General features: G+C 47.7%; 1 protein-coding gene, 1 long non-coding RNA gene and 7 other non-coding genes across 10 annotated transcripts; 7 read left to right on the top strand and 2 right to left on the bottom strand.

Annotated features, from left to right (window-relative positions):
- LOC118498218 lies at positions 1-11,452 on the top strand. Of its 2 annotated transcripts, none has more exons than XR_004900745.1 (3): positions 1-470; positions 926-999; positions 10,619-11,452. It is a non-coding gene; the product is annotated as an uncharacterized LOC118498218 (long non-coding RNA). The 2 variants fall into 2 exon arrangements; XR_004900746.1 differs by lacking the exon at positions 10,619-11,452 and adding an exon at positions 2,753-3,261.
- TRNAK-UUU lies at positions 3,083-3,155 on the bottom strand. The gene has a single exon. It is a non-coding gene; the product is annotated as a tRNA-Lys (tRNA).
- On the top strand, positions 3,958-4,029 carry TRNAA-CGC. The gene has a single exon. It is a non-coding gene; the product is annotated as a tRNA-Ala (tRNA).
- On the top strand, positions 4,531-4,604 carry TRNAI-AAU. Its single transcript has one exon. It is a non-coding gene; the product is annotated as a tRNA-Ile (tRNA).
- On the top strand, positions 5,579-5,650 carry TRNAP-AGG. The gene has a single exon. It is a non-coding gene; the product is annotated as a tRNA-Pro (tRNA).
- Positions 6,778-6,850, top strand: TRNAK-CUU. The gene has a single exon. It is a non-coding gene; the product is annotated as a tRNA-Lys (tRNA).
- TRNAY-GUA lies at positions 8,823-8,912 on the top strand. Its single transcript is given in 2 exon segments — positions 8,823-8,859; positions 8,877-8,912. It is a non-coding gene; the product is annotated as a tRNA-Tyr (tRNA).
- Positions 9,848-9,920, bottom strand: TRNAA-AGC. Its single transcript has one exon. It is a non-coding gene; the product is annotated as a tRNA-Ala (tRNA).
- Positions 11,453-11,460: 8 nt separating the features above from the next.
- On the top strand, positions 11,461-14,260 carry ABT1 (activator of basal transcription 1). The gene is made up of 3 exons (XM_028503494.2): positions 11,461-11,737; positions 12,764-12,969; positions 13,121-14,260. The coding sequence occupies exons 1-3, from the start codon at positions 11,497-11,499 to the stop codon at positions 13,499-13,501; spliced, it is 828 nt and encodes a 275-aa protein (XP_028359295.1). The 5' UTR covers positions 11,461-11,496; the 3' UTR covers positions 13,502-14,260.
- The last annotated feature ends 1,933 nt before the right edge of the window (positions 14,261-16,193 follow it).

Genomic DNA, 16,193 nt, shown 5'->3' with positions numbered 1-16,193 from the left:
TCCTCGCTTCGTTCCTTCTCAGCTGTGCTCACAGCGGCCCCGTAAAACACACGGCACGCCCCTGCTACAGCCTCCAGCGGCTCCCCGGCCTGGTCACTCGGGAGACGGCTGACAGCTTACCGGAAGTTTTGGAGGACACGCCGCGCCGCACGGACGCACTTCCGGGCCCCTCTGGGCCGTTTGGAGGACCGTCTTCTCGGTGGCCCGCGCGCCCGCCGGCCTGGATTGCAGGCGGATTCCCAGGCGGCGGGGAGGCTGTGAGCGTGAAGTTCTTTCCCTGGGTTGTCCCTGCGGCCCCTCCGGCCCCTCGCACACCGGGCTTGGGCTTCGGTGCCGGGCTCTCACCCCACGTCTGCTTTAGAGAAATTCGGGCGGAAGGGGACTGCCAGCAACCAGGAGGTCGCCTCGGGGCGGGGCATGGAGCCCTTGGCTAGATTATAGTTTAAAAAGCAACAAAAATCAAGACATAGGTAACAAAGAAAACCAATTATACTACGAAATAGTGTAATTTGCAATATAGTCATATGTGTGCACCTTCATTAGTGTAATGCATTAAAAATTCAACATCAAGACCCTTCTTTGGACATCTGTCTTTTAAAAATAGTTAAGTAGGAGATAATTTGTAACAACTGTGTTGTGACGTGATAATATATGCGATTTTTGTGTGTGTGTGACAAAGCCACGGGTACTACTCTTCCGACTGTAATTTGTACATTTATACGTGAAGGATATGCTAAATTTCAGAGGTTAGAGATTTTAAAGATATAATTTTTTAATCTTTTCTCATCCCAGTTAACTGGTCCCCAGGTTAATCTCTGCAAAAATGCTTAACACGGTGCCCATCACACGGAAAGCCCTTCCTCCACAATGTAGATATTAGTAATTTTATTATTACTGTTTTTGCACCTGCTGAAATTTCTTTTAGGTGACACGATGGGGTTGATTACATGAAGTGCTGCGTTGGGACAAAGATAAATTGAGTTCAGCCCATCAATTCAGGTATGTTATCCTAAAAGTAAAAGGCCAGAGTGAAAGTCAACAAGTATTTATTTAAGCTCAATAAGAATCGCTATTTTGGACGTGCCAGTTCAGGCAGAAGCCCAGATAGTGTTCTCGTTAGGAGACAAAGGCAAGGGCTGTGTATGAGAAAGGGAAGGGGAACAATTATTGATATATCAATAGAAGGAAGGTGTTGCTATTGGTCCAGGTAAGCTAAATAGGGATGTTTATTCCAAACAGTGCTTTTAATTTCCAGTCCAGTAATCATTAATCCAGTTGCCATTATATCTGCTTCCTCGTCATCCTTGCTAACAGTTCTTTGGGGCCCAGTGTTGATTTGGACCCAGACCTAAGAGTGTGTTGTCCTGTTTTAACGTCCAAAGGTTTGAAACATAAGACGTGCAAGGTAGTTGCAAAATGACTCCATTTTGAAGTGGCTCCGTTTGTATTATTTTTACATTCTCCTCCACTTTTGAATAAGATTTTTCCTTGAAAATCTCACTGATCAATTATTGGAAAGCAGCACTCATCAGTTATTAAAGCAGCATTAGTTCTCCATTGGCAGGTGGCTTATCTTGGGCAAATCATGACATCGTAGGTCTTATCACCAGGAAGGCTCATCATGGAGGGTCATGTCCCATGTAGGAGGAAAAGTGGGTTTTTCGGAGCCTGAGCCCACATATGAGCAACGAGAGCGCCAGAACAGAGGAAGTCTTGACTGTCACGTTTCTTTAGGGGCAGGAATGCGTCTTCTGTATTTTCTTTCTTTTCTTTTTTTGTCGTTTGTGTTCTTTCGTTGGCTTGTTTCTTCTGTAGTTTCTGGAAGTTTCTCATATGAAGTCTCATAGACCTTAGTGATTACCTAAAAAATGTTGAGTAACCATTAACAGAGGGGTGTCTTTCTAACACCGAGCTGTGCAGAACGAACAAAAATTTGTAACAGCAAAATTTTCTGTAATAGTAAAATGCTAAGTACAACTTGAAAAATAGATTTGAACCAGGAGGCAATATCTGAGGGCAGTCAATTGAAGATTTATCTTTACAGTTAGAACTAAGGAGGAAAAGGAAACAACTATTACAGCAAGTGTTTGGCCTCTCATGTTATCTGTGAGATAGGAAGGAATTAAAGCAAGAGTCGAAAAGAAAACTGAATGTATAGATTATACAGGCCTGCTCCAGAATCTTGGATTAGCTGTCCACAACAGGTATCATCTCCTTTATTTACTAGCAATTTTAACTTCAACCCCCCTGTTGGCTGATCGGTCCAGTCAGGAGATGATCTTTATTTTTCTACTGGTTTAGTGCTCATTTGGCGATTTTTAACAGCAGGAAAAAAACCTAATTTTTCTGTTATCTGCTGGATGCATTAGGATGAAGTCTCTGCTTTGAACAATTACCAAGTGAAGTCAAGGGCTGCCAGGCAAGGCAGGGAAAATGTCAGTGCCCGGGCATTAGGTGACTTGAGTCTTTGGGTCACTCCAGGACAGGGGACTCGGGTTTAGGAGAAGGGGTGGAGCAGGCAGGTTACTCAGCAGAGCACCCATCGCCCTATACCATGTTACAGTTCATCTTCATGGTTACCCTACAGCCGGGTATTTTTCCAAGAAGGAGGACCTGAAATCAGTGTAATGGCGGGCAGAACCCAGCATTTTAAAGAATCAGAATCTGAAACAGCAGAACGCAGGGCATATGGAAGAGTGAGTGCTAATTTAAGCAACCTTTGTTCCTGTAACCTGTGTATTTCTGGGTGCAGAAGTAAACTAAACTTCAAACTGGTCCTGGCCAAAGAAATTTGGAAGCCACCAGGCCAGGCGTTCTGAGTACTGGCCCCACTACCGACGTGCAGTTTACCTGGGCATCCGCAGGGCTGAGCGAAACAGGTGATTAGAAACGAGCACAGTAATGAGGCGGCGAGGGAGCAGTTTCACGCTTTCGTTGCTCTTAAAGAACAAATTTGACCTTTGATACATGGTGACTACTGTTAAAACTTTCACTACTGCTATAGATGAAATGTTTCCTGCGCCGTGGCTTCCAAGCACCTTACTATTTTTTTCTTTCTATTTTGTGAGAGTAAAAACGGGAGCGCCCGAACAGGGACTTGAACCCTGGACCCTCAGATTAAAAGTCTGATGCTCTACCGACTGAGCTATCCGGGCTCACACGACTTTAACTACTCATAGTAACTATATTTAAGTTAATGTGAACTAGAAGGAGCAAGTCATTTTAGAAGATTTCGCTATCATTTTTGTTCAAAGGTAGTCACTCAGAAAGTGCTTGTTAGTACCAATAAACATAGAAACTCAACCACAACGAGGGTTTTCTTTAAGGCCGATGTCAATCCTATTACATTGATGAGAATGTCGCCCGAATTCTATAGGCTATAGTATATGTACAGATACTGTATATAGTGCATATAAACACATACTGGACTGCATGGAACTCAGTGCCGTCAAGAACGCTGGCCTTCAGTTCCTGAGCTTTCCGGAGAAGAAGCTCAAACATTCCGCCCTTGGGCCCCAGCAGAGCACTTTCAAAAGGAAGCCGATCCAATGCTGTGCTTTAATGGCTTCATTAAATCACCTTTTCCCGCAGCACTTTGGACAGCTAATGAGGGACAGAGGAAACGGTTTTATTTTGTGCCGGGCTTCAGCTGTCTTTGGAGAAAAGAAAACGAAAAGTAAGCTTGTAAGGGAGAGCTCCACTCTCGTTTTCTCGGGCGGGTTTCCGGCATCTAGCTCCATGCGTGCGTCGCCCGGTTCAGCACTGGCAAGGGTCTGATGGCTGCAAGGTTTCCTCCACTTGGAATTCTGACAAATGTCCCATCAACCATTTCAAGGTTTTTTTCTGACTAAATAAAGGAGAATTTCACTTTAACATTCAGAAAACATTAAAATTGTGGAAGGGAAAAGTCAAATTTAAAAAGTTGGGGAGAAGAGTAAAACGGCTGCCTGCAAGGCAGGGGATGTAGCTCAGTGGTAGAGCGCATGCTTCGCATGTATGAGGCCCCGGGTTCGATCCCCGGCATCTCCAAGCTTCTTTTATACCTACTTAATCAGAAGTTATATTTTAAAAATGCCTTCTCGTTTCGCGCTGTATGCTGCTCTTCATTAATCTGGTACATAGATTAGCATCTATGTATAGAACTCCCTGTGTAGAGAAGGAAATTAGATCGCTTTAAAGTATTTTGGGGTATCTTTGCTTGATACAAAAATGAAAGAGAAAATGGAGAGGCCGAAGAGGGGCAACCTGGAGAATTGCCCAGGATTCATTAAATTAACAGCCATCTTCAGTGTCTGGCTGGACTTCAGGACAGAGATCATCTTACCTTGAGAGCACAGAAAGAGAAGGAAGCCTATTGTTATCTTCTGGTTAGCTGCTGCATCGAAACTACAGGCCCAACAAGGGAAAAAGAAGCCCAGCTCGGTGCGGTCGAGTTCAGCTGCTGGGATGCACCACACTGTTGGCAGCTAAAAAGCGAAATTAAGACTAAAGTTTCCTTCTACTAAATTTTTGAAAGGCCGTTTGTCGACCGGCCGGTTAGCTCAGTTGGTTAGAGCGTGGTGCTAATAACGCCAAGGTCGCGGGTTCGATCCCCGTACGGGCCAGTCCCATTCCTATTTTCATTTTTGTACCGCTGTGCACTTTCCGAGGGAGCCCACAGCGCGGGCCTCCGCTGGCGGAGCGCTCACAGCGTTCGCTCCGCATCAGCAGACAAGTAGGTAACCTCAGCGGATACTAAATTCAGCAGGAGGAAAAAGAAGGTCGCCGGGTTAGTGACCAAACCCTTCGCTCCAAATCCTACGACACAGGTACTCTTGAGCGAGTGGCGCGAGGGCCCCTGCGAGCAGGCAGGACTCAGTATCTCCGATCCTAGTGAAGCGTTTCTATCGGGGTGATCATCGGAGGAATCCCACTTTCAGTCTTTTTCCAGGATCTACCCGGCCCTCTGTCACAGACCTGTCCCTCTGTTCTGTCATTTCCTGATGGCACGCGTGTGGAGTCAGCCTCATTTCCCAACAAAGCAGTTTCAGCGCCCTAGTTACGTATCTATCTCCTTGTTCCTCGTGCAGCTCATACCCTTCACTTAATCGCTTAATCACTCAGCTTCGTATCCCGCTGAGTGAACTTTCCCTATTTTCACTGTTGTCCGTGGGAAATGCTGAGACCGAGTCAAGAGCTCCACGTGGATTTGGGAATGCAAACGAGGCCGGGTCAGCCTCGCTCTTACAGCTTCAGGGGCCTTAGGGGCCTCGCGAAAATGCAGCCTCTGGGGCCTCGCTCCACAGAAAGGGCCAAGGTTTCTGCTTTTCTAACAAACAGCACGGTTGTTTCTTACAAAGGATGGGCCAACGAGCTTTGAGAAATAAGGTTTTATACAGTCTTCAGAGGATTGGGTAGGGGGAAAACCCGGGGAAGTTCTGAGATCTGCGTTAGTCTGGTTTTCAAAATAGAAAAACGAGGAGCGAGGGCCGGGAAGAAAAGGAAAATATCAGTCACAATTACACACTTTTGCAAATGAAATGCAAAAACCAGAATTTTACTATATATTTAATATATTCAGGGGAAAAGATGACTGTGGGGCTCGTTGGTCTAGGGGTATGATTCTCGCTTAGGGTGCGAGAGGTCCCGGGTTCAAATCCCGGACGAGCCCACGTTTTTGTTGCTTATTGGACATTTGTAACTCTTTGTCACTCGCGGCACACCTGGGACAGCTGCCTTTCAACGAAATTAAACTCCTATAACTCCGCGTAAGAAATTTGCAGTCCGGGCTCCACCTGCACTTGATCCCAGTAAGTCACTTGGTAACTCTTCTAACAAAAGGGACAAGTACTTTCGTATTTCGGCTTGTATTCAATTTTCCATCAGCTGCAAAGTAACTCTTGCAAAGGCAAATGTTTCTGCTTCTTCCTGAAGTTCCACCTCCACGCTTGTGATATACAAAATGTATAGGAACACGATGGCCACATCTCAGGTCGCTCTTACCCATAATTCCCTCACCACAGCAGATACATGGATTTAAGTGGAAAACTCCAACACTGATCTATCGAGTTCGGATGCTGGAAATCTTTGCATAAGTGATTTCCTCGTGAGTATAACGTTGAGAATTTCCCGTAGTTTAGGAGACGGGGTTCTGCATCCTTACTGGGAAGGGTCAGGTTTGTTGAGCATCTATTATATTCAATAAAAGTTTGCGGCCATTGGTAAATAAAAAATACGAAAATCACTGGATTCTATATATTTCAGTGGTTGTCAGGTGTTTTATATTAAAATAAAATTGCACCCCCCCCCCTTTTCTCTGTGTGTATCAGCCTAGCGTGTGAAGGACAATAAAGAAGCAAAAGGGGCCTGGAAAGGAGGGCAAAAACCGCAGAGATTTTCTGGAGGGCCATGTTCACACAGGGTGGCTGGAGGGGCGAAAGTTGACAGGCGACGGACACAGGAGAGGAGGGCCTCGGTGGGCTGCAGAGACAGCCCGGGGTTGTGTCTGGGTTCCAGGACCCGAGGCCTCCCTCACTAAGTGCGCAGCCACGTTGGCTACCAGGTCGGAGCGGGGGGAATGCCAGAGCAGGGGTCACCGTGGTGTTTGTGGTCTGCCACACTACAGGTTGGTGAGAAATGGGGCAAAGTAATCCAAGTGGGTATAATGAACGCTAATAGTGTCATAGAATGTTTATCTTCTTTGAATTTCATGTTATTTTGCCTATAAAACAAAACTTGAGGCGTTTCCAAAAGAGTTTTGATATTGTTAGAGTACATGCGAGCACCGCCCTCACAGGTGCCCGGCTAGCTCAGTCGGTAGAGCATGAGACTCTTAATCTCAGGGTCGTGGGTTCGAGCCCCACGTTGGGCGGCTTACTTTTAATTGCTTCCAATGCTTTTCTACTTGATCTCTACACACCGTTAGCTCCAAAAACGGTCTGTCACCAATGTCAAATGAGCAAGTTTATAGGTCAACACTCTTAAGCGTGGAATTACAGGGCTACTGTTGCTGAGACACTTAAGCCCCTGTAACTCTTCAGCGTGTCCTCATCGACCCCTGGCGGGAATGCGTCTCTCAGGATCATTATTTGAGTTCTTACTGGGCCTGTAGCAGTGACTTTCCTCTGTAGAGTTGAAGCTCCTCGGATGATTCTCAAGCACTATGCCAATCAAAAAAGTCTAGAATGCGGGAAGAAGGTGCAGGGATGTTGGGAAAGGTAGAGACTGAAAGTGGACAAAACCACCCAAAGGGAAGTTTGATGGGCAGAGACCCAGAGGCAACAACGTCTATGGAGACTCAAATTTTCTATGGCCACTGCCTCCTACGCCCTTTCTCTACCTAACCACTCACACCCAGGGAGCACAACCAACCCAACAAAAGTTTTTCCAACCTCTCTTCCCTTCCTCTGGCAAGGAAAAGAACCAACCAAGCCACGACAGGTTCCAATTGTCAACAAAATAAAATAGAAAGTTTTAAGCCTGTTTTTCAAAATCCAGACTGCATTTCTACCCCAATTCCTCTGAACTTTCTACCCTGTAGAAAACACTGCCCTGCCCAGCCTCCGATGGTTGTTCACTTTGCACCCACCATGTACCCTTTTTGCTCACATAAATCCATGCTGGTGTGGCGCCGACCATTTCAGCCCTGTGCTTCGCCAGTATTATCCCAGATAGGGGCAGATTTTGCTGTTAATAGAGTGACTCGAAAATCAGCCCTTTGGTCAAATTGATTGGTCTCAAATTTTGGTCTCAGGGCTTTTTGAGATTTCGCCACCCCTCTGCAAAAATCCCACTGTGAATGTGTTCTTTTATTATTCCTTTGAAGCTTTTGTAGGTTCATTTGTATTGTTTCATCAAAACACCCACGACAATGAGTAGGAAAAGCAAACATATATACCTCTCCATTGATAAAACCCAATTAACCACACATTAATGTTCTTTCAGGCCTCAGGACAATTCAGTGGAAACACCTGAGTTTGGGTATCCAGGGTCTGGCTGTATACGTGAATCACCTGAGGAGTTTCTCACATTTCAGATTCCTGGGCTCAATCTCAGACATAGTCAACCTGAATCTCTTGATGGTTTAGAAACCATTGCTTTTGGTTGAGGCTGCTGTTCCAGTTTAACATGGTGAATACACAATGTGGCTGTCTATTCAGGCTAGAATTCCACAGGAAGTCTACACCTACGGGAAACACTATTCTTACGGCCTCGTCTGCAAAAGGTCAGTGCCACCAATCCAATGTCAATAGGAGTCCCCGATCTGGGTTGCGGTGAAGGGAAAAACTTAATTCACTCAAGCGACTGCATTGGAGCGCAGTCGCTACATTACTGAAGACGTTATAACCGGTGTAATGGGGGGCTTTGTGTTGAATTACGTTCTGGTTCCAAAATCAATACAATAAATCATATTGTTGGGATAATTGGAGAAACTGGACCATGAGCTGATTATTAGATACAGTGGAATTATTGATACTTTTCCTAGGTGGAATAATGATGGGATATATAGGATGCCCTCACACATAGGTATGCACGCTGAAGTATCTAAAGATGAAAGTCATGGTATTTGCAACTTATTTTCAAATGTTACAGCACAAGAAATGCGCGCACGAAAAAGCGAGACGGGGAGAGCAAGGAGAGTGGCAGGAAACAGGGACTTCTGGGCATGGTGCCGATTTCCTTTTTGCAAACCAGCGGGTGCTCCCCTTTTCTCCTTGGTCCACAGCTGTGGGTCTTTGAGGGACAGGGCCGACGTGTCCAGGACGTGGAAACGTGAGGCCGCGGGCACCTGCTGCTGCGAGCACAGAGTTGGCACCCGCGGATTGCAGCTTAGCGACGTGCTTCCTTCGATAGCTCAGTTGGTAGAGCGGAGGACTGTAGTGGTTCCCTCTTCGGACATCCTTAGGTCGCTGGTTCGAATCCGGCTCGAAGGAACTGGCTTTTTCGAGTTCTTTTTCATCCCCGATCCATCTCAGTTCTTTAAGTCTTGAATGGGCGTTTCTTTAAGACCGTCCTTATTGTGCAGCCAATCGATACTTTTACATCATTATTCTCCATTATTATTCACTGTAATCAAGACTAATTACCCTCAGTCATACTTCGGCCCCTCGGCTCATGCGCCCCCTGCTGGTCCTATAGTTCTGAGTCTCCGGAAGGATTTTTCCGGTGATGCCCCCTGCCCCGCAGGCAGAGAGAAACTCGGGCACTACGCCCCCTTGCCCCCTTTAAGTGACGGCGATTCTCAACCCTGGGTGAGAACGGTTGGTGAGTATCAAAATCTCCTGGGGAGATTTTACAGAGCGCTCCTGCTCGGGACACTTTGCAGGCGGGTCCCCTGCGTTAGTAGTTTCAAACGCTCCCAGGTGATTTTAACGTGCTGCAAGGTTTGGGAACCACTGCTACGAGAGAAACAATCATTTTAGGATAAAAAGTAGAAAAATGCGTACGATTTCTACCCGCTTTGGGGATTACAAAGGAGAGATCTCTCTCAACAATAGAAAAAGACTTTTGTAATTTCGTGCCAATTTCATTTCTCCCCGTCTCAAAAATATGATCCCGAATATTTATCGAAGACTCCTCACCTACAAAGATACAGATCAAGGTAAGGAAGAGTTGCTGAGGATTTTGTGCCTGGAAATCCTTGTATTTTTCCCCTCGGGCTTTTTAGCTTTTGTTCAAACCGGCAAACGTGAGTGAAATCCCCAAAAGTTGACTCTTGCCTGTCCTGTCCTGAAGGTGAGGTAGCCACCAATACGTGGCTCTTGGCGCGATGTCCATCCCTGTCATGAAATGTGCGATGAGAAGTCCGGATCTCTGTGACCTAGAGGATCTGTTAGCTGAGAATGTCTAGAAACGCTTTTTATAAAACTGGAGAATGCGGGCATCGATCCCACTACCTCTCGCATGCTAAGCGAGCGCTCTACCATTTGAGCTAATTCCCCAAGCGACGTGCTGTAGGCTTCCCTCACTCACCTTAATATTTGAAAAGAATTTAGAATTCCAGCATACAAGTTATAATTGGTCTATCAGTTCATAGGCCCAAGAGTGGAATTGTGGGTCAGTGGTGATCAAACAGCCACAGCACGAATTCAAGCCACCAGCACCACCTGTAACCTGCTGCACAGAGCTGGATCCTGTGTGGAGATAATCCGCAGAGCGCGGACACCACTTTACTCAACACTGGAATCCACCTCTTACTGAAATTGGGGCAAGAGGATCAAAATTGACATGCAAAAGGTGAAACATCTTATTTGAGAAAGTGACTGTCCCTAGGCTCTGCAGGGCACACAGGGCAGACCTTTCCAGGTCTTTACTATGTCCTTAATGCTTGCTCTCTCTTCTGCTTGCTTTTCTTTCTCTTCCTTTCTCTCTTTTCCTTCCTTCCTTCCTTCACTGGCAGCTGACATAAAGTGCATAAATTTCTGTGGGAGGAAACCCGCCCCTTCCACACCGTTTGAGACAAGACAGTTCAGAACTTAGGTGTTCTCAAAGTGGCTCAAGGTCAGTCTTGCCCCGATTCTCACCACCACCTGGGGACTTTCGCCACACTCTTTCATGGACAGAATTTGCCCAGCCACAGAACTCAGTTTGGCCTCCGCTCATTTGTTTGTTTATGTTCTGTGGTTCTATTGGAGTGCAGGTGTAGAATTGGAGTGAAAGAAAGTCGCCTGCCCCATCCCGTCGCTCAGATCCATTAGAGCTTTATCACGGCTGACTGTGAACTGTATGAGTTCTTCACTCCCCAATCCCGGAGAACATACTGGGCATTGACATTTTACAAAGACAGACTTGGCAAACTTCGATTGGGGAATTCAGCCTCCAAGTACGAGTAACAAAATCAGTACCGAGAGGCAGGGTCAATGGGGAGCCAGCCCATTAGGGGAGCCGGGGAGGGTGGTGACCTGCAATATGGGTTACGGGGAGGACACTCGGAAACGGTCCAGGAGCGCCATCGTGTGGACATTGTGCGCCTTGCACATGGCGCCTTTAAGAGCTAGTGAGGCGGGTAAGAAAGCCGGACGGCTCCCGAAGAATGACAGTGGACTGTGGAGAACCAGAGAGGTGCTGCCTCCTATTCATGCAGCCATGCCTAATACTGCCACCACATAAGCCACTTCAGCCACTCCCAAAATCCCGGGACAGCCTGCCGCATCCCGCCATTCTGCGCCTCCCGAGGCATTCTGCAGGGTGTGTTAGACTAGAGAATCGGCTTCTTCCGTGCTCCTCTTCCAGTCTGCATTTTCCGGTCGGCCTCTCCAGCCCGGAAGTCAGGCGACTTTCGCTTTCCTGAGTTCGGACCGGCTCTCTCGATTTAAAACTCCCGGGACCTGGGATCCACTTCCGCCCTCTGCCCTGGACCTGGACCCGCCCGTGACGCCCAATTTCGTCTCCTCATTGGTCAGAACCCTCATTGGCCCCGCCCCCTCGTCGCAGGCTGTCCTACGCAGCAAGCGTCAGACGGCGCAGTGCTTCAGGCTCTAGCGCTTTACGGCTCTAGTTCTTCACGTCTCGGCAAACATGGAGGCTGAGGAGCCGGCGAAGGAGCCAGCGGAGCAGGAGACTCTGGAAGGCAGAGATGCGGAACCAGAGGCGGCGGAGGAGCAGGAGGAACCCCAAGAGGCGACTGGTGCCGCTAAGAAGCGGGTGGTGCCGGGCATTGTGTACCTGGGCCACATCCCGCCCCGTTTTCGGCCTCTGCACGTGCGGAACCTTCTCAGCGCCTACGGAGAGGTGGGGCGCGTCTTCTTCCAGCCCGAGGGTAAGTGCGCGGGTCCGAGGCGCTGGGGTCAGTCCGTGGTGTGAGCAGGTCCCGTAGGGCTGGGGTGGGCGGTAGCGCTGTAGGCCTGTCCTCAGCTGATTTGGATTTACTCTCGCCTCCGCCCACCCCTCTTCTCTGGTCCGAATTTACCACTTTTTGTTAAATGAGTACAGCCGCCTAAATAAAATACCAGTGGCTTTTCCACAAAACCGAAGCCATCCCTTATCACTGTGGCCTAGGTGGGGAGACAGTATCGATCAGCCGCCCCCAACTCCCCGGCAGGCACTCATCGGAACGGGAGTTGGAGGCCTGTGCGGGTTTAAAATAGAACGTTCAGGGCAGACCTGAGCAAGGAGTGTTAACACCAAAATTAAAGGCCTGTTAAATGAGAGGTAACAAACACTTATTTGACTTCAGTAAGAAGAGCTATTCGGGAAAGCACTGATTCAGGCAGAAGCCCAAATAGTATTCCGATTAGGAGGCCAAGGCAAGGGGTGTGTATGAGGAGAAGGGGAACAATGACATCAGTAGGAGGAGATCGTTGCTACTGGTGCGGATAACAAGACATAGTGATGTTAATCCTAAACAATGTTTTTACATTTCAGTCTGGGAACCATCAATCTGGTGGTCACGGTGTCTACTTTTTTGTTATCCTTGCAAGCAGTTCTTTGGGGCACAAAGTTGTTTTCGGCCCAGTCCAGAGGTTATTTACCCTGTTCAAACGTCCAGAGATTTGAGGCATAAACATGCAAAGCAATTCCTTCGGGCTGTCAGCTTCGACATCAGTTTAAAGTAGTCCCATTTATATTGTGACAGGAGTTGACATTCAGAAAGGATTGAGTAGGCATGGGGGCGGGGATGGGGGGAGGTGGACTTCGCAGCTCTCTACTCCTTTCCTGGCAAAGACCTTGCGGTGGGATGGTGGGATCGCGGCCGGCGGGCAGGCTTTGAGAAAGTGGCAGGTGGGCGTGTGGTGAGTGGGTACTGCGGCTGTCTCCATGACCACCACTCTTGTCTTTCACACAGAGGGGTTCGTGCGGCGCAAGAAAAAGGCAGCGGCAGCCTCGGCGGCCGGAGGGAAAAAGCGGTCCAGATACAGCAAGGACTACACCGAGGGCTGGGTGGAGTTCCGGGACAAGCGAGTAGCCAAGCGTGTGGCCGCCAGCCTACACAACACGCCCATGGGTTCCCGCAGGCGCAGCCCTTTCCGTTATGACCTGTGGAACCTCAAGGTGAGGGGATAGGCTTGCCTCCTGCATCTCTCGTCTTCCTGCCTTCCCAACCCCAGAGGAGGCACCTCTGTAACCTCTTGTTAGCTCTGCTCCCTCGCGTTTTCTTTCCACCCCGACCTACCCAGGGCTTTTCTTGTGTTCCTGTCCGCAGTACCTGCACCGTTTCACTTGGTCCCACCTCAGCGAGCATCTCGCCTTTGAGCGCCAGGTGCGCAGGCAGCGCCTGAGAGCGGAGGTTGCCCAGGCCAAGCGTGAGACCGACTTCTATCTTCAAAGTGTGGAGCGAGGGAAGCACTTCCTCGCCGCCGATGGGGACTCGACCCGCCCAGATAGCACCTGGTCCTTTGCGCAGCGTCCTACCGAGCAGGAGCTGAGGGCCCGGAAGGCAGCTCGTCCAGGGGGTCGAGAACGGGCTCGACTAGCCAATGCTCAGGACCAGGCCCGCTCTAACAGAGGGCTCCTCGCCAGAATCTTTGGAGCCCCACCACCCTCAGAGAGCACGGGGGGACTCTCGGCGGTCAGGGACTCCTGAGGGGCAGAGAGTTCGCTTCATCTCCTAGCCCAGCCCAGAGTTCTGCCTACCTGATAATAACTACTGAGGCCGGCATGTTGTATCTCAGACCAGGAGTCACTGGTGAGTGTCCAGACCTAGTCTTGGGGGCCTCTCTTTCCCTCCAACTCCGTACAAGCCTGGCTGAGGCACCCAATTCACACTCACAGTGTGATTAGACTCCTGCAGATGCCCGTTTTGTCTTGTTCTTGGCTGCCTGCCTCCTGCCCATTGGGGTCCTCTAAAAACCCCACTTCCTGGGCCCAGGAAAAGCCTTATGTCAAGCTACAGTGAAAATGGCCAGTCCAGGAGGCCACGTACCAACTATAGGTATGGGCAGTGGCAGCAGCCTTGCATTTAGAAGATTCACAGGGATGGGGGTTAATGGGGTGGGACTGGCTGGGGAACCATCTTCCAAATGTATTTATAAAAAAGAAATGTATGTATGTGTTTAATACAACTTTTGGGGGGGGCGAGTTATGGGATAATTTCAATTTCCTGTGTCCCATTTACTCACCTTCACTCTGTTCTGGTCTCGGAATTCAGTGAACCTGGACCCCTTCCCATCTGCCTAATTAATTTTTTAGCCCATTTTATTAGTTATCCAGCTCAGTGTTCACCATCCGCTCTGTGAGCATGTGAGTGAGAGAATGTAACAACTCATGGTACTTGGCATTGAGAGCCTCACAGACCACTAGAAAAAGGCGGGTATTTCAGGAATAAACGTGCAGAGGTGCTTCCGGCATTATGGTGGATGAGTGGTGTGCAAGGGGTAGAGGGGTCGTGGGAAGGCTGGTGACACCATCGGGAAGGTAAGAGAAGCCCTTAGTGTGGAGCTGAGTCCCAGTCACAGTTCTCAGAGATGGGGTCATTTTTACCAAGTTTTCCGAATCGTCCCTGGAAGGTGAGCAGAAGTCTGAAAGAGCCTGGTGAACTACAATCTTGCACAAAGCTCCCTGGGTGAAGTGTTGGGTCAGAACCATTTCAAAGGTAGCGGGCACTGTGACTCCCTCGGGTGCACTCTGTTGGGACTAAGACGGGCGGTCACAGACAATAAGGGCAGCCCCAGAGGCGACAGACTCGGTGTAAACCACTGAAGACAAAGTGGTGTCACCACAGCTGAGAAGTCTGCGCGCAGCCTCAGAGATTGAACCTCTGGTCAGAATCCAGATGTCGTGGCTGGGCAAATACAGTGGTAGAAGATGGAAGTTCAACTAAATTTAACACTGTAATGATAAAAAAAAAAACCCTTAGTAATCCAATAATAAAAACGTTTCTTTAACTAAATGAGGGGCATTCAGAAGGATATTACTACAAATCTCAAAACTAACTGAAAACTAATTGCATTTAAAATATTCTAATTCAAGTCAGGATTGCATGAAGATACTCCCTACTCATACACTGTCCAAGGAATCCTGGAGATTCAGAGACAAAGATTAAAAAAAGTCCAGAGGAAAAAACCTGACATTTGCAGGTGATATAATTTCAACATAAGTGTCCAGAAAATTAGTTTTGTTGCATATTTGACCATCATACTGTACATAAAAACAAACAGCACTGATGCCACAGATAAAGATGCCATACACATGAAAGGATGCTGAGGTGGCAGTGAACACAGAGGCTCACTGTTGACACCAGGCTGTACAGGGATGGGTGAGTGCTCACTGCAATCGTATGGACATCAGCCCAGAGTCGAAGCTATGTAGCAGGATGCTGTAGAAGTGTTTAAAAGTTCGCATGAAGTGGCAATGGGTTAATTTTAAAGATGCAAGTTTAAGAATTCTATGGTGTATAGTACCTGGTATATCAAGCATAAACGTTTCCATATGATTTTTACAAATACCTATGCATTCAGCAAAATAAGCCATTCCTGGGAATGCTAACCAGAATGGCAGAAGGGTAAGGTTGGTATGGCGAGAGTTACAAGGAGGCATCAGCTCTGGTGGAAATTTATTTTCATTATAAAAAGGGGGGGGGGTCATAAAGTTAAGATATAAGCTTTAACTTAGATATGTGCCTATTATGTCATTTTGTACCATGTGCCATTACAATATTTTACATTGCTAAAACAATTTTTAAAAATGAGTTATTGCCAGGAATAAAATACTTTATTTACTTACCTGGTGCCTAAATGAAACTTCAAGCGATGATTCATCTGGTTACTGGGAATTACCCAGTCAGTTCCTCAGTCTGTAAGGGAAGATCCTGGTCTGACAATATGAACACAGTGGAACCTACTGTGGCACCATCAGTCGGCAGAATAAATGATCTTATGACCCAACTATAAGGCTGATTACCAGATTATAGTTTGTGTGTAAAACATCCTGGATTCATCACAAGTGCCCTCAATTCCAGATGTACACAAATCTGTAGTAGTGTGATTTTCATATTACATTGGGTTAGGCCTGCAGGTGACAGCATTTCTGTCAGAACAGGTCTCACTCACTAATCAGTCAGCGTGGGCTTACATCACTTTGGTGGCTATTTACTCCCACTAGGTCATTCTGTCACAAAGCACCAAGGTGACCAAAAGCTCTATCCTTCTGAGTCTGCTAGTCATGGCATTTTGCCCCTAGGTCCCAAAGAACCACACCAAGTTTTATACTTTTTCAATTACGCAGTTATTTAACTGGATTCCCTGGGTCTTTGACTCTGCCATGCTCATGAAAAGTTT

The sequence above is a fragment of the Phyllostomus discolor genome, chromosome 14 (assembly GCF_004126475.2).
Source record: "Phyllostomus discolor isolate MPI-MPIP mPhyDis1 chromosome 14, mPhyDis1.pri.v3, whole genome shotgun sequence".
Taxonomy (NCBI): domain Eukaryota; kingdom Metazoa; phylum Chordata; class Mammalia; order Chiroptera; family Phyllostomidae; genus Phyllostomus; species Phyllostomus discolor.
The sequence above is the reverse complement of the archived record's forward strand: the minus strand, read 5'-3'. Positions and strand labels throughout refer to the sequence as shown.